General features: G+C 46.4%; 1 protein-coding gene across 1 annotated transcript; it reads right to left on the bottom strand.

Annotated features, from left to right (window-relative positions):
- Positions 1-1,534: 1,534 nt before the first annotated feature.
- Positions 1,535-21,590, bottom strand: LOC135013732 (phosphoglycerate kinase-like). The gene is made up of 5 exons (XM_063952655.1): positions 21,513-21,590; positions 20,606-20,761; positions 13,186-13,330; positions 3,934-4,037; positions 1,535-1,673 (listed from the first exon to the last, which is right to left on the bottom strand). Exons 1-5 carry the CDS (start codon positions 21,542-21,544, stop codon positions 1,550-1,552), a joined length of 561 nt encoding a protein of 186 aa, XP_063808725.1. The 5' UTR covers positions 21,545-21,590; the 3' UTR covers positions 1,535-1,549.
- Positions 21,591-22,043: the final 453 nt, after the last annotated feature.

A 22,043-nucleotide genomic window follows, 5' to 3' on the forward strand; every position in this document is an offset into this window, starting at 1 on the left:
CCAGGACCGTTCTCACCCGGTCCCAGCGCTCGGCAGCGGTACTATGATGGTCCGTCGCGTAGGCTAACGGCGGCTTTCAACCGGCCAGCGTGCTCCTAAGCTATACGAGTCTTAACCACACTGACTGGGCTCAGGGGGATATTTGGGACACGCACTTTCAGGGGGGTATAAGTATTAACCATACTGATTGGGCTCCGGGTGATATATGTGGGCTCAGGGGGGATATAGGCACCGCACTAACTAGTGGGTCTACCCTTTATAACAGCAGTAATAGTGAACTGCCTAAATGCCCTATGCTTATACTAGGGCCCTTTTGTAACAACCAGTACTCACAGTTAAAGCAACTGAGGATCTCCTGCTGAGAGATGCCGGTCCCTTCAAAAGGGATCTTAGTCTCTCACATATATCTGGACTTTGTCCCCCTTTTCTTAGGTTGACGCAGTCACTAAGTATTTCTTTAGTCAGGAGCTCTGGGCTCCCACGTGCTACACCTCTAGCACAATTTTCAAAACTGAGGCATGAGGGGCGTGAAGGGGGAGGAGCCGGCTGTGCAGACAATGCAAATTTTTTAGATTGTGCCACACCTCCGGTTGCAGGCTTCACACCCCTAATGTCTAAGAGGGAACTCCAGTGTCCCCTAGTGGATGAAAGAGAAAAACAGACACCCAACTGACTTTTCAAACACTTGAATTCCCCCCAAAGGCTGCAGACAGACCTCTGCTGAAGTTGGCTGGCTGCACAGTGTGACCTCTGAACTCACATACACACAAACTACATACCCTGCACGGGTCAGCATCTGAGCCAAGTGCTCAGCGCTGCCAGGGGTGGAGAAAAAAATCCCAGAAATTGGGAAAGCCAGTAACAGGTTTGGCATTTTTCTGTACCAGAATCCAGGATCACGCCAATACAGATTCAGGGATTGGTCCCTAAGATTTAACAAACTTGTATGAATGACCCTTTTAGTCTGTTTGTCAGAAATTGGGAGCATATGGCAGTTTGTCATTTGCTCCCACAGGTTTACAAGATTTTCCTTCCAACTAGACAACTAGATAGCTGGCTGGAAACAATCTTTAGATATGTGGCCAGCTTTAGTAACATGGTTCAGATTTTTGCAGAATGATTGTAATGGTCATTGATTTTTCAAAACAAAATATTTAAGAAATAAAAGCGTATTCTCCAACCTGATACATATATTGAAGAGTATAGGAAAAGCCTAACAAGTAATACCTAGAAAGCGGACCCTTTTTTATACATCAGTTTTAAAATCTCCTACAAGGCGCTAACAAAACGGTGCATAGTTGAAATGTACGTTTACATATTAGGTGGTATCCAGCTGGATTCTAGTTTCTTTTGCCTGTATAACACTTCTCATAACAATCTACTCTGCATGTTCTCAAAAATGTCACCATCTAAGTAAGGGTTTCTGAACATGTAATGGGAATTTTTTATGCACAAAGGGAAGGGCACTAAAGAATAAAAGAAAAGAAAAAAGAAAAAAAAAAAAGGTAAATATCAGCAGCACTTAATACTGCAATCAATTAAAGTCAAATTACCCTCCAAGGATGGCAAGGAAAGGTCTCTCCGGGTTCTCCAAAGCCTTAGCAAAATAATCAAGCTCTTTCTTCATTAAGAAGCCAGCCGCTCTCTGGGGCAGGTTAACACCTACCATGGAGCTAGGAGAAAGATAGAAACAGCATGTTATATAGCAGATGTGCATGTCCAACTACAGGAACATGAATAACCGAATACAGGAGGGTGGAAGAGACCTGCACACATTATAATTGTGATCTGGCAGAACAGACAGACACTTGCAGAGAGGAGAGTAGATTTATTAAAACTTCTAAAAGAAACTAGTGGAAGTGTTGCCCATAGCAACCAGATTCTGTTTACCTTTTACAATGCTATTGGCAACGCCACCACTAGTCTTTTTTTGAAGTGTTTGTAAATCTACCACGTGTTCAAAACAAATACAATTGGATGAATCATTAGCGTCACAACAGATGATCAGTAAACAGCTGCTTCCACCAACAAAGACTCCACATGTAACAGTGCCCTACATCGAAGACTTACATGACCATGTCCCACTAACAGGGTTACAGGTATGTTAAATGTGAGTTGGCTAATACAGCTGCCAGAGTTAAAGTAACCCATTTTTCTGACCAATCACTTCAGCAAGTCACTGCCATGAGTACAAGTAGCCTCTGCAGAACGCATTTGCTGTCCATTTACACCACTTATAAGAAGCAGTTGGCAAATATCTTGCGCAGTAGAACCTGATAGAACCGTGTCAACCACTGCCCTAATCAGGAGAGACAGAATGGTGCGGCAACCAAGCACTAATGCCAATCATTAGACGAACCCAGTAACACCTGCCAAGTATTTTTCCCACTATAATGCCAAGTGTCTGAGGGTCTGGAATGTCTTCACGTTACATATAAAAGAGGATACCTAAAAAGTTGTGGGCAGCATGCTGCTCTTCAGAACTGAATGAGTTTGCCATCTGTTCAGCAGAACATTGCAGTAATTTGCCTGAAGACACCTAAAGCATGGATCTATAGCAGTCCTCACAGTACAAAATTATAAAATATTAGAGACAGATATCTATCTCTATATATCTATGACCCCAATGGCGGCACTCAGACTAATTAAAATAAGGAAGACAGGAGTCGGCTGCTTATAGACAACGTTTCAGTGCCGTGTCGCGCTTTTATCAAGCCATAAAGGCTTGATAAAAGCACGACACTGCGCTGAAATGTTGTCTATAAGGCAGCAGACTCCCGTCTTCCTTACTTTAATTAGTCCGAGTGCCGCCATTGGCGTGATCTACAGCGTGCAGCCACAGCAGTTGCATTGAGGAGGGCACCAGGCGCATCACACCAACGGGAGTCCTTGGAGTGCCGGAGCTGGGACATACATCATCACTGGCCATACAGTTCACAATGTGTGGTGCACTTCAATTCAGCCCTATAAAAACCCGCAGCTATGCCTACTACACCACCACCATAGATCATGAATGCTCTTATTCATGAGGTTATAAGTGATTATCTCTGATCACACAGCCAGACTGATCACCCAGCACTTCCGGACAATGCCAGATAGCCTGGACCACCCTAAAAGCCTGGCTGAGCAGCCTGGTCTCCCGGCACACTGCACGCTAGACCGGCAATAGAGAAAGGGATGTGTGCTGCGACTCCAGGCCCCGTGATTTGCAGCACCCCCCATGGCTCCAAGTATACTTGCAAAACACAGATGGGGGTTCAGAGACATGCCCCTGTGAGATGTGGATACGCATCCCTACGGTAGCAACCATACCCCTGTGACGCCAGGGATGTTTGGAATGTTTTAGAGACCCAGTCCATCCCAGTCTGTGCACCTTACTGCAGTACATACTAATGGGTTCATTTACTAAGCATGGACTTCATGAAGTTGGGTACACACTGGAGCGACAAGCATTAGTTCCTATGCTGGAGCAAATGTCCTTGAAACCATAGTCTATGTACACATTATAACAAGTTTTATGAAGGACAGACATTGCTCCAGTGTGTACTCAGCTTAAAACCCGGCATTTCTGATAATGTTACCTGCCCACAGATGGGAATGCTTTAGCTAGCCGTGTTTTGCTAGTAAAATGGTCCTTTTAGAATTTCGGCCATTAAACACGATCAGAAGCACTGGTTTTAGAAATCAACGCTTGGTAAATAAATCCCTAAAGCGATTCAATATATGTCAGCACCAACAAGAGCATCACAGAGCTTAATTCCCTGATATCGAGGAAGTGCAAAACATATGGCGTTACATTTGTGTTGAAGCAACAGAGCATTACCTATTCCCGACTGGCCCTCTCTCTTTCAGGACTGTTCTCATGAGACTGCAGGAGTCGTTACTAATTTAACTAAGCCAGCCAGTAACCTGGGAACCACATTGCTCCATTACCTGTGAGCTCTGTGTGCAGTGCCAAAAGCATCATTGACGTAGATGTCTCCAAGTTTAGACAGAGATGCTCGGAAAGCTTCTACTTTTGCAGCGTCAGCTTTAACCTGAAAATGACAAAAGGGAAATATTTTATATACAACAGTAGAGCAAATAGTTTATATGGACAAATAGGGGAATAATATTTTGTTAATATTGCTGGTCTGCCCAATTTAAGTGGAGTACATACAATGGGTACTATGATAATTACGAATTAATTTAAAATAAGTTATATAGGATTAATAACCTGTAGCACTTTTAATGTACAAGAGACCAATAAAAAATAAGATTTTAATCACCGGTAAATCTATTTCTCGTAGTCCGTAGTGGATGCTGGGAACTCCGTAAGGACCATGGGGAATAGCGGGCTCCGAAGGAGGCTGGGCACTCTAGAAAGATTTATGACTACCTGGTGTGCACTGGCTCCTCCCACTATGACCCTCCTCCAAGCCTCAGTTAGGACACTGTGCCCGGACGAGCTGACATAATAAGGAAGGATTTTGAATCCCGGGTAAGACTCATACCAGCCACACCAATCACACCGTATAACTCGTGATACTATACCCAGTTAACAGTATGAATATAACTGAGCCTCTCAACAGATGGCTCAACAATAACCCTTTAGTTAGGAAATAACTATATACAAGTATTGCAGACAATCCGCACTTGGGATGGGCGCCCAGCATCCACTACGGACTACGAGAAATAGATTTACCGGTGAGTAAAATCTTATTTTCTCTGACGTCCTAGTGGATGCTGGGAACTCCGTAAGGACCATGGGGATTATACCAAAGCTCCCAAACGGGCGGGAGAGTGCGGATGACTCTGCAGCACCGAATGAGAGAACTCCAGGTCCTCCTCAGCCAGGGTATCAATTTTGTAGAATTTTGCAAACGTGTTTGCCCCTGACCAAGTAACAGCTCGGCAAAGTTGTAAAGCCGAGACCCCTCGGGCAGCCGCCCAAGAGGAGCCCACCTTCCCTGTGGAATGGGCTTTCACTGATTTAAGATGCGGCAGTCCAGCCGCAGAATGCGCCTGCTGAATCGTGTCACAGATCCAGCGAGCGATAGTCTGCTTAGAAGCAGGAGCACCCAGCCTGTTGGGTGCATACAGGATAAATAGCGAGTCAATTTTCCTGACTCTAGCCGTCCTGGAAACATAATTTTTCAAGGCCCTGACTACGTTCAGTAACTTGGAATCCTCCAAGTCCCTAGTAGCCGCAGGCACCACAATAGGTTGGTTCAAGTGAAAAGCTGATACCACCTTAGGGAGAAACTGGGGACGAGTCCTCAATTCTGCCCTATCCATATGGAAAATCAGATAAGGACTTTTATATGACAAAGCCGCCAATTCTGATACACGCCTGGCCGAAACCAAGGCCAATAACATGACCACTTGCAACGTGAGATATTTTAGATCCACGGTTTTTAGTGGTTCAAACCAATGTGATTTTAAGAAACTCAACACCACGTTGAGATCCCAAGGTGCCACTGGAGGCACAACCGGGGGCTGAATATGCAGCACTCCTTTTACAATGTCTGAACTTCAGGTACTGAAGCTAATGCTTTCTGGAATAAAATCGACAGAGCCGAGATCTGTATCTTAATGGAGCCTAATTTTAGGCCCATAGACACTCCTGCTTGTAGGAAATGCAGAAATCGACCTAGTTGAAATTCCTCTGTTGGGGCCTTTTTTTTTTTTTTTTTGGCCTCACACCAAGCAACATATTTCCGCCATATGCGGTGATAATGTTTTGAAGTTACATCTTTCCTGGCTTGAATCAGCGTAGGAATGACTTCCTCCGGAATGCCCTTTTCCTTTAGGATCCGGCGTTCAACCGCCATGCCATCAAAACGTAGCCGCGGTAAGTCTTGGAACAGACAGGGCCCCTGCTGCAGCAGGTCCTGTCTGAGCGGCAGAGGCCATGGGTCCTCTGATATATTTTCTTGAAGTTCTGGGTACCAGGCTCTTCTTGGCCAATCCGGAACCACAAGTATCGTTCTTACTCCTCGCCTTCTTATTATTCTCAGTACCTTTGGTATGAGAGGCAGAGGGGGGGGGGACACATAAAACGACTGGTACACCCACGGTGTTACCAGAGCGTCCACAGCTATCGCCTGAAGGTCCCTTGACCTGGCGCAATATCTTTTATAGCTTTTTGTTGAGGCGGGACGCCTTCATGTCCACCTGTGGCCTTTCCCAATGGTGTACAATCCTTTGGAAGACTTCTGGATGAAGTCCCCACACTCTCGGGTGGAAGTCGTGTCTGCTGAGAAGATCTGCTTCCCAGTTGTCCACTCCGGGAATGAACACTGCTAACAGTGCTAACACATGATTTTCCGCCCATCGGAGAAACCTTGTGGCTTCTGCCATCGCCATCCTGCTTCTTGTGCCGCCCTGTTGGTTTACATGGGCGACTGCCGTGATGTTGCCTGATTGGATCAGGACCGGCTGGTTTTGAAGCAGAGGCCTTGCCTGACTCAGGGCATTGTAAATGGCCCTCTGTTCCAGAATATTTATGTAGGGAAGTCACCTGACTTGACCAAAGTCCCTGGAAGTTTCTTCCCTGTGTGACTGCCCCCCAGCCTCAAAGGCTGGCATCCATGGTCACTAGGACCTAGTCCTGTATGTCGAACCTGCGGCCCTCTTGAAGATGGGCACTCTGCAGCCACTACAGTAGAGATAACCCTGTCTCCAAGGACCAGGGTATCAGCCTAATGCATCTGAAGATGCGACCCGGACCACTTGTCTAACAGGTCCCCCTGAAAAGTTCTTGCATGGAACCTGCCGAATGGGATTGCTTCGTAGGAAGCTAACATTTTTCCCAGGACTCGCGTGCAATGATGCACCGATAACTGTTTTGGCTTCAGGAGGTCTCTGACTAGAGATGACAGCTCCTTGGCTTTCTCCACCGGGAGAAACACTTATTTCTGGTCTGTGTCCAGAACCATCCCCAGGAACAGTAGACGTGTCGTAGGAACCAGCTGTGACTCTGGACTGTTTAGAATCCAACCGTGCTGTTGTAGCACTTTCCAAAATAGTGCTACCCCGACTAGCAACTGCTCCTTGGACCTCGCCCTTATAAGGAGATTGTCGAAGTATGGGATAATTAAAACTCCCCTTTTTCGAAGGAGTATCATCATTCCGGCCATTACCTTGGTAACACCCTCGGTGCCATGTACAGTCCAAACGGCAGAGTCTGGACTTGGTAATGGTAATCCTGTACCACAAATCTGAGGTACTCCTGACGAGGATAGTAAATAGGGACATGCAGGTAAGCATCCTTGATGTCCCGGGATACCATGTAATCCCCCTCGTCCAGGCTTGCAATAACCGCCCTGAGCGATTCCATCTTGAACTTGAATTTTTTTATGTATGTGTTCAAGGATTTTAAATATAAAGAAGGGTCACACCGAACCATGCGGTTTCAGTACCCCAAACCGTGTGGAATAGTAACCCCGTCCTTGTTGAAGTAGGGGCACCTTAAGTATTACCTGCTGGGAATACAGCTTATTAATTGCCTCTAGCACAGCCTCCCTGCCTGAGGGAGTTGTCGGCAAGGCATATTTGAGGAAACGGTGGGGGGGAAGACATCTCGAATTCCAGCTTGTACCCCTGAAATACTACTTGAATGAAACAGGGATCCACCTGTGAGCGAGCCCACTGATCGCTGAAATTTTTGAGACGGCCCCCCACCGTACCTGGCTACACCTGTGGAGCCCCCGCGTCATGCTGTGGACTCAGAGGAAGCGAGAGAAGAATTATGATTCTGGGAACAGGCTGACTGGTGCAGCTTTTTCCCTCTTCCCTTGTCTTTGTACAGAAAGGAAGCGCCTTTGACCCGCTTGCTTTTCTGAAGCCGAAAGGACTGTACCTGATAATACAGTGCTTTCTTAGTCTGTGAGGAAAACGGAGGTAAAAATATTTCTTCCCAGCTGTTGCTGCGGATACGAGGTCCCAGAGACCATCCCCAAATAATTCCTCACCCTTATAAGGCAGAATCTCTATGCGCCTTTTAAGGTCAGCATCACCTGTCCAGTGACAGGTCTCTAATACCCTCCGGACAGAATGGACATTACATTCATTTTGGATGCCAGCCGGCAAAATATCCCTCTGTGCATCTCTCATATATAAGACGACGTCTTTAATATGTTCTCATGTTAGCAAACTAGTATGTTTGACAGGGTCACCGACCACGCTGCAGCAGCACGCTCTGCAGGTTTCAGTCTAGTACCTGAGTGTGTAAATACAGACTTCAGGATAGCCTCCTGCTTTTTATCAACAGGTACCTTCAAAGTGGCCGTTCCTAAAACGGCAGTGCCACCTATTTTGACAACCGTGTGAGCGCCTTATCCACCCTAGGGGATATCTCCCAGCGTAACTTATCCTCTGGCGGGAAAAGGTACGCCATCAGTAACTTTTTAGAAATTACCAGTTTCTTATCAGGGGGAACCCACGCTTTTCACACACTTCATTCATTCATCTGATGGGGGAACAAAACACTGCCTGCTTTTTCTCCCCAAACATAAAAACCCCATTTTTAGAGGTTAATGTCAGAAATGTGTAACATTTTTTTTTTTTTTTTTTTTTTATTGCCGGGATCAAGTCACGGATGTTCCTAGTGGATTGTGTATATGTCTCAACCTTGTCGACACTGGAGTCAGACTCCGTGTCGACATCTGTGTCTGCCATCTGAATGAGCGGGCGTTTTTGAGCCCCTGATGGCCTTTGAGACGCCTGGGCAGGCCACGGGCTGAGAAGCCGGCTGTCCCACAGCTGTTACGTCATCCACCCTTTTATGTAAGGACTTGACACTGTCGGTTAATACCTTTTACCTAACCATCCACAGGGGGCGACATCACATTTATCGGCATCTGCTCCGTCACTATATAAGCCTCCTCCTCAAAACATGTCGACACAGCTGTACCGACACACCGCACACACACAGGGAATGCTCTGACTGAGGACAGGACCCACAAAGCCCTTTGGGGAGACAGAGAGAGTATGCCAGCACACACCAGAGCGCTTTATAATGAGGGGATTAACACTATAACTGAGTGAATTTTCCCCCATAGCCGCTTGTATATACAATATTGCGCCTAAATTTAGTGCCCCCCCTCTCTTTTTTTACCCTTTGAGCCTGAAAACTACAGGGGAGAGCCTGGGGAGCTTTCTTCCAGTTGCACTGTGAAGAGAAAATGGCGCCAGTGTGTCTGAGGGAGATAGCTCCGCCCCTTTTCCGCGGCCTATTCTCCCGCTTTTTTCTGTATTCTGGCAGGGGTATTTACCACATATATAGCCTCTGGGGCTATATATTGTGGTATTTTTGCCAGCCGGTGTTTTTATTGCTGCTCAGGGCGCCCCCCCCCAAGCGCCCTGCACCCTCAGTGACCGGAGTGTGAAGTGTGTATGAGGAGCAATGGCGCACAGCTGCAGTGCTGTGCGCTACCTTGGTGAAGACTGATGTCTTCTGCCGCCGTTTTTCCGGACCTCTTCTTGCTTCTGGCTCTGTAAGGGGGACGGCGGCGCGGCTCCGGGACCGAACACCAAGGACTGGGCCTGCGGTCGATCCCTCTGGAGCCAATGGTGTGCAGTAGCCTAAGAAGCCCAATCCGGCTGCAAGCAGGCGAGTTCGCTTCTTCTCCCCTTAGTCCCTCGCTGCAGTGAGCCTGTTGCCAGCAGGTCTCACTGAAAATAAAAAACCTAAATCTATACTTTCTTTCTAAGGGCTCAGGAGAGCCCCTAGTGTGCATCCAACCTTGGCCGGGCACAAGATCTAACTGAGGCTTGGAGGAGGGTCATAGTGGGAGGAGCCAGTGCACACCAGGTAGTCATAAATCTTTCTAGAGTGCCCAGCCTCCTTCGGAGCCCGCTATTCCCCATGGTCCTTACGGAGTTCCCAGCATCCACTAGGACGTCAGAGAAATAGGATTAATACCTACTGGTAAATCCTTCTCATAGTCCATAAGGGATATTGGGGGAAACTAGTACGACAGGGTATAGACTGTGTCCAAAGGAGCCAGTGCACTTCAAAATTTCTTCAAATGGGTGTGCTGGCTCCTCCTCTCTATGACCCCTCCCACAGGCAGTTATAGGTAAAAACGTGCCCGAAGGAGAATGGACATATATGGAGAGAAGGAACATGACAACAGAAAAGGTGGTGAGAGTTACACACCAGCACACCATTAACATACAACAACCAGCAACGGCTGGTAACAGCAACAACTGAACAGGCAACTATAGAACAAGAACCTGCAGAAAATTCCAAACACTGAGGCAGGCGCCCAATATCCCTTATGGACTATGAGAAAAGGATTTACCGGTAGGTATTGAAGAGGATTTTGGTACTTACCGATAAATCCATTTCTCTGAAACCTCTAGGGGACCATGGAGTCCTATACAGTAGGGGTGTGAAGCTTGCAACCGGAGGTGTGGCACAATTTAAAAATTAGCATTGTCATCCTATTTTCTCTAGTACCCATAAGGGATATTGGGGGAAACTAGTACGATGGGAACATCCCAAAACGTCCAGAACGGGTGGGAATGTGTGGAGACTGTTGCAACACCCCCTGCCCAAACTAGGTATCCTCTTTGGCCAGGGTATCAAATTTGTAGAAATTCAAAAAGTGTTCTTCACCCGACTAGGTAGCAGCTCAGTATAGTTGCCCCAGTAAGACTGTCCGCTCCCTATTACACAGTAAACACAATTATTGTCCTAGATAGGATCAGGATAGTGTACACAAGTGGCTCTCCCCTTTGTTACACCCTGTACCACATTTCCAGCGTGTCTGAGGATCAGGAAGTGCTGTGTGTGCTGTAGTAAGCAGAGGAAGGCGCCAAAACACCTCAGGTCCCGCTCCGAGGTAGCTCTGCCCCCTCCTATGGCACTGGAGTTCCATCCATAGATTATACTAGCAATAGTCTCCTTTTTAGCTTAACACATCACCCAAGTGCTAGTCAAACCCTTTTGTGCCAGTTCTATACGGGGGATCCTAGCGGGATCCCCCCGGGAGGGTTCCATGCGGCACACCCGTGGTCAGCAGCACTTTGGACTGTGGGACTCCCCTAGCGGGGCCCCCGGTTTGCACTCCCCACCGTTAGGGGTGTGTGGCGTGCTACGGCTGTGACAACAAAGGAGCAGTGCCCCACTGAACAACAACCCCTCAGGACTGTGATCCTGCTGCAAGGATGCAGCTATGCACCTCCCCCCACCCCCCAGTTAACCAGGTGGTGAGTATATCCCAACTCACTCTGCACCTGAAAACCATTCTGAGCCAACCTACTCAGCTGTGGCCCCATGACCCACGTGCCTCAATATATACTCCACAGAATGATAGTGCCAAATGCCAGGGGATGACGTCTGACACCATCATTCTGATAAGTATACTTACATCATACCATGATTTATTAAGCCGCTATATTTCTGTGCCCAGTCTCCCCCTTTTGTACTTTTTCCAATATGCATTTTATTGTTGGATGCAATAGACCTTCTGGATAAAGATAATGCTTTCATCTATGGATGTGCCGGCTCTTGCATATTTCTCTGCCTAACTGCATATGTGCCTGTCACTCCTGCTTCACTACTAACGTGTAGTGTGTGCAGTCTGTCTAAAGTAGATATAGATAGTGCGAGTGTGACAACTAGAGAAAAAGCAAAACCAGTTTAAAGTTGAAGCATTGTGTAATACAGACAGTACAAATACTACACTATGCTGAAGATTAAAGAAATAGGGCTCCCGACATTTTATTGTGTCATAATTCAGGGACTGCACCACTTAACAGATTTATTTACTACCTGTAATCTCTCAACATTCACTTAACGATAAAAATTGGAAGTGTGATCCATGGCTCACTGTAGTCTTACCTATAAATTATACAGATAAAAAGGAGCACTTCATCTATTCCTAAAATTCTCTAATTGAAAGAAAAAATATATATATCTATCATACATACACATTATATATTTTATTTTAGTGTTTATTTTTCAGTTTTTTTAAGAAGATATACACATTCAGCTGTGGGAACCTGCTACACTCTGTAAATAGCCAGTGTTTCAACTTAAAACCCCTGTCTATGTGCTAAGTGTTCTGTTAAAGAGTCCATTAAGCACAACATCTCCTAATGAAACTAACATTTCCTTTTTAAACAGGAGCGTGCATAGTACCCTTAAGAGAAGCAGGATTAATCTACTATAGTGAGGACTGATGAGGAAAGCAGTACGATCAGGTCCCTTGATATGTATTAGTAAAACCTCAGTTCACACAGCGGCTCTCCCATTTCAGTCAGTAAAGGTCATCCAAGTATAGGTCAGCGTTCAGCAAGCTGTACAGTAAGTGAAACACTCAGGAACAGTGTTAAACCAAGTCAGTTATGCTTAAAATAGACAGCAGCCAAAAGGCCTCTCCTTTCTGACCTTCAGTAAAATGTCAGAGGTCATACACCCTACAGATCATGTCCTAATAATCCCTGAGCGAACATTTAGCAAGGATAAACTCACAGATCACTTGTGTCTATTCTATGGAAGAGTACGCATTTTGAACCAAATAATATGAATAGTAAGGAGGTGATAAGATATACAGAGTGAGCCAAAAATCCTCAGATTTTAAAAGGTTAAAAAAAATAAAAAGGCATGGTAAATGCAATTCGACATTATAGTACATAATCCAATAGTGCATGGAATACAGTTTATTTTCAGTTGGGTTTGAAAAAGATCGTCCAGATGGAGGCTTTCATTCGGAATACACATTTGTAGTCGATTTCTGAAGTCTTTCCCCACTTATCGGGTCATTTCCAACTTTATCGCTACAATTTTATGACAAAACTCACTTTTGTCTGGCTACGCTGACCAGCAGAATGTTCGTTATTGGGCAGAAAACAATCCGCAACAGCTTCATGATAGAGGCCTCTACACAGCAAACAGTTCTACAAACATCGACCAAGAACCATTAATGAAGGCTGCTATACGCCAAGAAATTATGATACCCTATTCAAAGCCAACTGAAAATTTGTGTATTCCATGTCCCTTTAGATTTACTAAAATTTGGAAAAGCATTTACCATGCCTTTTTTGCTAACCTTTAAATCTGGGAGTTTTTTTTTTAATTTTTTTTTGCATCAACCTGTAGCTTACATATTAAAGGGTGGTGGGGGTGGGTCAAGGGGCTGTAATAGGTATCATGCACCATTTTGCAGAGATTGTTTTATTGCAGTCTCTTACCTTGTTACCAGCTGCATCTTTGCCCTTTCCCTCTTCTTCCACATGAAACCTCAAGTTCTCCAGGAGCAGGACTGTCCCGGGGGCTGGATTGGCGCATGCTGCTTCTACTTCTGCTCCCACGCAGTCCTTCAGGAACACTACCTCCCTGCATACAAAGCACTAATCAGGACTTCAAACCTTCTTTATTACCATGCTCACCCTCACTAAGTATTACATGTCACACTACCTCTGCACACAGCAAAATCTGATTCATTAAGACCATTTCCACATATTATTGGAGTGCTAATAGGATATCACCCCTTAATCTACTCTAGAACTTGTAATGCACATAGGTTTGTTTTCTGTGGCTCAGTTAAATCTAGAGCAGTTGCTGTAATTTTATTTGCTTTGTTCACTTTACCTTTGCCTTACGGTCAGGAACCAACTATTAAAAAAAGGCACAATTCTATATAGTTCCTTCCTTTCACAAACTACTTGGCAAATCTGCTGCAAATCTTGTGAAACAGTCAGTTACAGATGTGCAGCTGTTGTCTGATATCCGGTCAGTATGCCAGCTTGACACTGGAAGTACAGCCTGGCTGCTCTCCAGTGTAGCGCGCATGTTTTGGCATATCAGTGCGAGGGGAAAAAGAAATATTTCTGAACACAATGACATCCTTCCACCTGCTTTGCTGGGCACTATGGATATTTCACTGCTTAGTAACAAAGGCATGCTTCCTTTTTGTGTCGCATAAATAAATTAATTATTGGAGTGAGTCAATGATGTAACTCTTTTCGCCATCATGGTAAAGTTCTGTGGACTTAACACACTATTTTATTTTATTAAGAAATCTTTAGGTTTAGAAAGCAGCATGTAATATGAACGTTTATGCCAGCTCCAAAAAAAATAAAAATAAAATTCTATTATATCATATTATACTTCTATATAAAAATATGGAAAAAAAATAAAAATAAAAACCACCAGTAACAGCTTGTCCAGAATTTAGATGGCCCAGGAGGGATGTTTTATATTTTGAGATTCATTGTAGCTTATTGCTAGATCATATTTTCTACCTTGATGTTCTCCTGCAATTCAATTATTTCCTCTTTGGGCCAAATTCAATTAGTCAGGTACACAGGGTTTGGGGGGGGGGTCACTCTACTTCTCTTCCCAGCAGTTGCTATTGTCTGTAGCCGCCGGGTCGCCCGCCCTGCCATGCTAATCGATTAGCAATGATTGGCAGCACAGCAAACACTATATGAGAGTGTGGATATATGAGAGTGCAGATGGATCTTCTGGTACTGCTGAGAGCTGCAGCAAGTTTCTCTTTCCTGCAGCTGCAAACACTGTACCTGACTGGTCGCAACCTGTGCGATCAGGTCAGATAAAGCACTTGCTGGTGTGGTCACATCTGATGCAACCATGCCAGGCAAGTGGCTAAACATGTCCTTAACTTGAAGCCTTGTGTGAAGACACACACATTTTGTCTACCCATATTCCATCATGCAATGAGCATATTCTAATTATGTATATTTGTTATCTGGTCTGTACAATTAGTACATATGCTGTCCTTCTGCCTTTGTACAGAGCTATGGAACACTCACTGCACCTTATGAACAATAACTTGTTGATAAGGTCCAACAATCTGCCATGCTTTACAGTGTTTAAACAGAGAACATTACAAAGATGTAGATGAACAGGAAAAATATTTGACATTCATTACGAGTTCTAGGCAAAACAAATTTTTAATTTTCGTTTAAATTATGAAAAACAGTTCTTGCTGCAAAAAATAAGATTTTACTCACCGGTAATTCTATTTCTCGTAGTCCGTAGTGGATGCTGGGAACTCCGTAAGGACCATGGGGAATAGCGGCTCCGCAGGAGACTGGGCACAACTAAAGAAAGCTTTAGGACTACCTGGTGTGCACTGGCTCCTCCCTCTATGACCCTCCTCCAGACCTCAGTTAGGATACTGTGCCCAGAAGAGCTGACACAATAAGGAAAGGATTTGGAATCCCGGGTAAGACTCATACCAGCCACACCAATCACACCGTATAACTCGTGATACTATACCCAGTTAACAGTATGAAATATAACTGAGCCTCACTAACAAGTGGCTCATAACAACCCTTTAGTTAGGCAATAACTATATACAAGTATTGCAGACAATCCGCACTTGGGATGGGCGCCCAGCATCCACTACGGACTACGAGAAATAGATTTACCGGTGAGTAAAATCTTATTTTCTCTGACGTCCTAGTGGATGCTGGGAACTCCGTAAGGACCATGGGGATTATACCAAAGCTCCCAAACGGGCGGGAGAGTGCGGATGACTCTGCAGCACCAAATGAGCAAACTCAAGGTCCTCCTCAGCCAGGGTATCAAACTTGTAAAAGTGTTTGAACCCGACCAAGTAACAGCTCGGCCAAGTTGTAAAGCCGAGACCCCTCGGGCAGCCGCCCAAGAAGAGCCCACTTTCCTCTTGGAATGGGCTTTTACAGATTTAGGGTGCGGCATTCCAGCCGCAGAATGTGCAAGTTGAATCGTGCTACAGATCCAGCGAGCAAATAGTCTGCTTAGAAGCAGGAGCACCCAGCTTGTTGGGTGCATACATGATAAATAGCGAGTCAGTTTTCCTGACTCCAGCCGTCCTGGAAACATATTTTCAAGGCCCCGACTACGTCCAGTAACTTGGAGTCCTCCAAGTCCCAAGTTGCCGCAGGCACCACAATAGGTTGGTTCACATGAAAAGCGGATACCACCTTGGGAAGGAATTGGGAATGAGTCCTCAATTTAGCCCTATCCATATGAAAAATCAGATAAGGACTTTTGCATGACAAAACAGCCAATTCTGATACACGCCTGGCAGACGCCAAGGCCAACAGCATGACCACTTTCCACGTGAGGCATTATAGCTCTACGGATTTAAGTGGCTCAACCCAATGCGACTTCAGGAAATCCAAAACCACGTTGAGATCCCACGGTGCCACTGGAGGCACAAACGGGGGCTGAATATGCAGCACTCCCTTAACAAAAGTCTGAACTTCAGGCAGTGAAGCCAGTTCTTTTTGGAAGAAAATGTACAGAGCCGAAATCTGGACCTTAATGGAACCCAATTTTAGGCCCATAGTCACTCCTGACTGTAGGAAGTGCAGAAATCGACCCAGTTGAAATTCCTCCGTTGGGGCCTTCCTGGCCTCACACCAAGCAACATATTTTCGCCATATGCGGTGATAATATTTTGCAATCACATCTTTCCTAGCCTTAATCAGCGTAGGAATGACTTCCTCTGGAATGCCTTTTTCCTTTAGGATCCGGTGTTCAACCGCCATGCGATCAAACACAGCCGCGGTAAGTCTTGGAACAGGCAGGGCCCCTGCTGCAGCAGGGGCCATGGGTCCTCTGAGATCATTTCTTGAAGTTCTGGGTACCAAACTCTTCTTGGCCAATCCGGAACCACGAGTATAGTTCTTACTCCTCTCCTTCTTATTATTCTCAGTACCTTGGGTATGAGAGGCAGAGAAGGGAACACATACACCGACTGGTACACCCACGGCGTTACCAGAGCGTCCACAGCTATCGCCTGAGGGTCCCTTGACCTGGCGCAATATCTTTTTAGCTTTTTGTTGAGGCGGGACGCCATCATGTCCACCTGTGGCCTTTCCCAATGGTGTGTACAATCATTTGGAAGACTTCTGGATGAAGTCCCCACTCTCCCGGGTGGAGGTCGTGCCTGCTGAGAAAGTCTGCTTCCCAGTTGTCCACTCCGGGAATGAACACTGCTGACAGTGCCAACACATGATTTTCCGCCCATCGGAAAATCCTTGTGGCTTCTGCCATCGCCATCCTGCTTCTTGTGCCACCCTGTTGGTTTACATGGGCGACCGCCGTGATGTTGTCTGACTGGATCAGCACCGGCTGGTGTTGAAGCAGGGGTCTAGCCTGACTTAGGGCATTGTGAATGGCCCTTAGTTCCAGAATATTTATGTGTAGGGAAGTATCCTGACACGACCATAGTCCTTGGAAGTTTCTTCCCTGTGTGACTGCCCCCCAGCCTCGAAGGCTGGCATCCGTGGTCACCAGGACCCAGTCCTGTATGCCGAATCTGCGGCCCTCTAGAAGATGAGTACTCTGCAGCCACCACAACAGCGACACCCTGGCCCTTGGAGACAGGGTTATCAGACGATGCATCTGAAGATGCGACCCGGACCACTTGTCCAACAGATCCCACTGGAAGATCCTTGCATGGAACCTGCCGAATGGTATTTCTTCGTAAGAAGTTACCATCCTTCCCAGGACTCGCGTGCATTGATGCACTGACACCTTATTTATTTTAGGAGGTCTCTGACTAGAGATGACAACTCCTTGGCCTTCTCCTCCGGGAGAAACACTTTCTCCTGTTCTGTGTCCAGAACCATACCCAGGAACAGTAGACGCGTCGTAGGAACCAGCTGCGACTTTGGAATATTCAGAATCCAGCCGTGCTGTTGTAGCACTTCACGAAATAGTGCTACTCCGACCAACAACTGCTCCGTGGACCTCGCCTTTATAAGGAGATCGTCCAAGTACGGGATAATTATAACTCCCTTTTTTCGAAGGAGTATCATCATTTCGGCCATTACCTTGGTAAATACCCTCGGTGCCGGGGACAGACCAACGGCAACGTCTGGAATTGGTAATGACAGTCCTGTACCACAATTTTGAGGTACTCCTGGTGAGGAGGGTAAATGGGGACATGCAGGTAAGCATCCTTGATGTCCAGTGATACCATGTAATACCCTTCGTCCAGGCTTGCAGTAACCGCCCTGAGCGATTCCATTTTGAACTTGAACCTTCATATATAAGTGTTCAAGGATTTCAATTTTAGAATGGGTCTCACCGAACCGTCTGGTTTCGGTACCACAAACATTGTGGAATAGTAACCCCGGCCTTATTGAAGGAGGGGTACCTTGATTATCACCTGCTGGAATTACAGCTTGTGAATTGCCGCCAGTACTACCTCCCCTCGAGGGCAGCAGGCAAGGCTGATTTGAGGTAACGGCGAGGGGGAGTCGCCTCGAACTCCAGCTTGTATCCCTGTGATACTACTTGCAGAACCCAGGGATCCACCTGTGAGCGAGCCCACTGGTCGCTGAAGTTCCAGAGACGCGCCCCCACCGCACCTGGCTCCACCTGTGGAGCCCCAGCGTCATGCGGTGGACTCAGAGGAAGCGGGGGAAGATTTTTGATCCTGGGAACTGGCTGTCTGGTGCAGCTTTTTCCCTCTTCCCTTGTCTCTGTGCAGAAAGGAAGCGCCTTTGACCCGCTTGCTTTTCTGAAGCCGAAAGGACTGTACTTGATAATACGGTGCTTTCTTAGGCTGTGAGGAAACCTGAGGTAAAAAAATTTCTTTCCCAGCTGTTGCTGTGGATACGAGGTCCCAGAGACCATCCCCAAACAATTCCTCACCCTTATAAGGCAGAATCTTCATGTGCCTTCTAAAGTCAGCATCGCCTGTCCACTGCCGGGTCCCTAATACCCTCCTGGCAAAATGGCCATTGCATTAATTCTGGATGCCAGCCGGCAAATATCCCTCTGTGCATCCCTCATATATAAGACGACGTCTTTAATATGCTCTATGGTTAGCAAAATAGTATTCCTGTCCTGACAGGGTAATAGACCACGCTGCAGCAGCACTATCCATGCTGAGGCAATTGCAGGTCTCAGTATAGTACCTGAGTGTGTATATACAGACTTCAGGATAGCCTCCTGCTTTTTATCAGCAGGCTCCTTCAAAGTGGCCGTATCCTAGGACGGCAGTGCCTTTTTTGACAAACGTGTGAGCGCCTTATCCACCCTCTGGCGGGAAAGGGTACGCCATCAGTAACTTTTTAGAAATTACCAGTTTCTTATCGGGGGAACCCACGCTTCTTCACACACTTCATTCACTCATCTGATGGGGGAACAAAACACTGGCTGCTTTTTCTCCCCAAACATAAAACCCCTTTTTTGTGGTACTTGGGTTAATGTCAGAAATGTGTAACACATTTTTCATTGCCGAGATCATGCAACGGATGATCCTAGTGGATTGTGTATATGTCTCAACCTCGTCGACACTGGAGTCAGACTCCGTGTCGACCTCTATGTCTGCCATCTGAGGTAGCGGGCGTTTTTGAGCCCCTGATGGCCTTTGAGACGCCTGGGCAGGCGCGGGCTGAGAAGCCGGTTGTCCCACAGCTGTTACGTCATCCAGCCTTTTATGTAAGGAGTGGACACCGTCGGTTAATACCTTCCACCTATCCATCCACTCTGGTGTCGGCCCCACAGGGGTCGACATCACATTTATCGGCATCTGCTCCGCCTTCCACGTAACCTTCCTCATCAAACATGTCGACACAGCCGTACCGACACCGCACACACAGGGAAAGCTCTGACTGAGGACAGGACCCCACAAAGTCCTTTGGGGAGACAGAGAGAGAGTATGCCAGCACACACCAGAGCGCTATATAGTGCAGGGAATCACACTACCCACAGTGATTTTTCCCTTATAGCTGCTTGTATACACAATATTGCGCCTAAATTTAGTGCCCCCCCCTCTCTTTTTAACCCTTTGAGCCTGAAAACTACAGGGGAGAGCCTGGGGAGCTGTCTTCCAGCTGCACTGTGAAGAGAAAATGGCGCCAGTGTGCTGAGGGAGATAGCTCCGCCCCTTTTTTGGCGGACTTCTCCCGCTCTTTTAATCATAATGTGGCTGGGGTATTTTACACATATATAGCTTATTAGGCTATATTATGTGTGTTTGCCACTTTTAAGGTACTCTAATTGTTGCCCAGGGCGCCCCCCCCCCCCCCCCCCAGCGCCCTGCACCCATCCGTGACCGGAGTATGTGGTGTGCACAGGGAGCAATGGCGCACAGCCTTAATGAAGACCAAAGTCTTCTGCCGCCGATTTCCAGGACCATCTTCTTGCTTCTGGCTCTGCAAGGGGGACGGCGGCGCGGCTCCGGGACCGGACGACCGAGGCTGGGCCTGTGTACGATCCCTCTGGAGCTAATGGTGTCCAGTAGCCTAAGAAGCCCAAGCTAGCTGCAAGCAGGTAGGTTCGCTTCTCCCCCCTAAGTCCCTCGTAGCAGTGAGTCTGTTGCCAGCAGATCTCACTGAAAATAAAAAACCTAAAATATACTTTCTTTTCTAGGAGCTCAGGAGAGCCCCTAGTGTGCATCCAGCTCAGCCGGGCACAAGATTCTAACTGAGGTCTGGAGGAGGGTCATAGAGGGAGGAGCCAGTGCACACCAGGTAGTCCTAAAGCTTTCTTTAGTTGTGCCCAGTCTCCTGCGGAGCCGCTATTCCCCATGGTCCTTACGGAGTTCCCAGCATCCACTAGGATGTCAGAGAAATTATAAAAGTTTGCAATTCATACTGGAATACACATGTATAAATCAGCGACTAATTAATGTATTACCTTTTCAATAGGGCGTTAAGTTCCACAACTACTGGTGCTAGTGAGTACTTATCTGGCATTGGAACACCATCCGGTCTCCCCAGGTGGCTCATTAACACAACAGATTTTGCACCATGGTCTAGGCAGTGCTGGATGCTGGGGACAGCAGCCTTAATCCTGGAAAGGGGACAAAGCCAAAGACATCCATAGGTAATCATGAAAACCTCACATCAGCCATTACATATACCATAAGAAACACTGCTTGCTTTTATGCTTTGTGCACTTAAGATCCACTAACATGGCTGCCAGACGTCACACACAGACGCTGTGACCCGGACAGTGACGAGTAGCTCCCTACCAGCGCGCAGGAGCTGCACTGGCAGGGAGCTACTCCTCAGGTACAAAAGCATTGCCGCTGTGCGATGCTTTTGTACTTGTGCGGCAGGGCAGAGCCAGACATGTGAGGTGACTAGCCCTGTGCTGGGCGTCCCCCCCCACACGTCTGAGTAACTGATCGTAGCAGTGCTAAATTTGGTACGGCTACGATAAAACTATGAATTAGGCCCTCTAAATAAAAGCAAACAGTGAGGGACTCATTACCGCTATGTGTTGTATGCTGAAATACCAAATCAGAGGATACTAGCTTGAAATGATAATTGTAATGCCAATCTAGACTTTATCAATGTATAACATAAGCTTTAAAGGAAGAGACCAGTGGATGAGTTGTGTATGCGATACCGGCAGTTGGGACCCCGGCATTCCGGCAGCCATAATCCCGACGGGTGGGAAAGTACAGTAATCTTCCCCCCACAGCTTAACCCTAACCTCCACCCCCATCACACATTGTAGGAGCCAAATCTATCCTACCAGGACAGAAGAAAGCAAAAACAGAAGATGTGATGTCAATGTCCGTAACATTTCATCTTACCTTTGGTTGTTTGTAATCTGGTTATTTTTCATTGGAACATTGAAGTCAACCCTAAGGGTAAAGGAGAGAAAGATTTACACTTTATAAAGATACATCCTTTACAAGCCACATTGAGTTGTATTTTTAGGTTTTGTTGTGCAAACTACTTTATATCTCTGTACTGTATATCTGCATCTATGTTTTTTTACTGCTCGATTAACCAAATGGAAGAGGAGATGAAGAGCCTAATTCAGCATGGATCACAAAAGCGAACTCTCTCTCTCTCTCTAATGGGCAAAACCATGTGCACTGCAGGTGGAGCAGATGTAACATGTGCAGAAAGAGTTAGATTTGGGTGGGTTATATTGTTTCTGTGCAGGGTAAATACTCGCTGAAATCTAAATTGCAGTGTAAAAATAAAGCAGTATGAACACACCCCACCCAAATCTAACTCTCTGCACGTTACACCTGCCCCAACTGCAGTGCACATGGTTTTTCCATTAGCTAATAAATTTGCTGCTGCGATCAGGTCTGAATTAGGCCCCATGTGCA

Source organism: Pseudophryne corroboree, unplaced genomic scaffold (assembly GCF_028390025.1).
Source record: "Pseudophryne corroboree isolate aPseCor3 unplaced genomic scaffold, aPseCor3.hap2 scaffold_2737, whole genome shotgun sequence".
NCBI lineage: Eukaryota > Metazoa > Chordata > Amphibia > Anura > Myobatrachidae > Pseudophryne > Pseudophryne corroboree.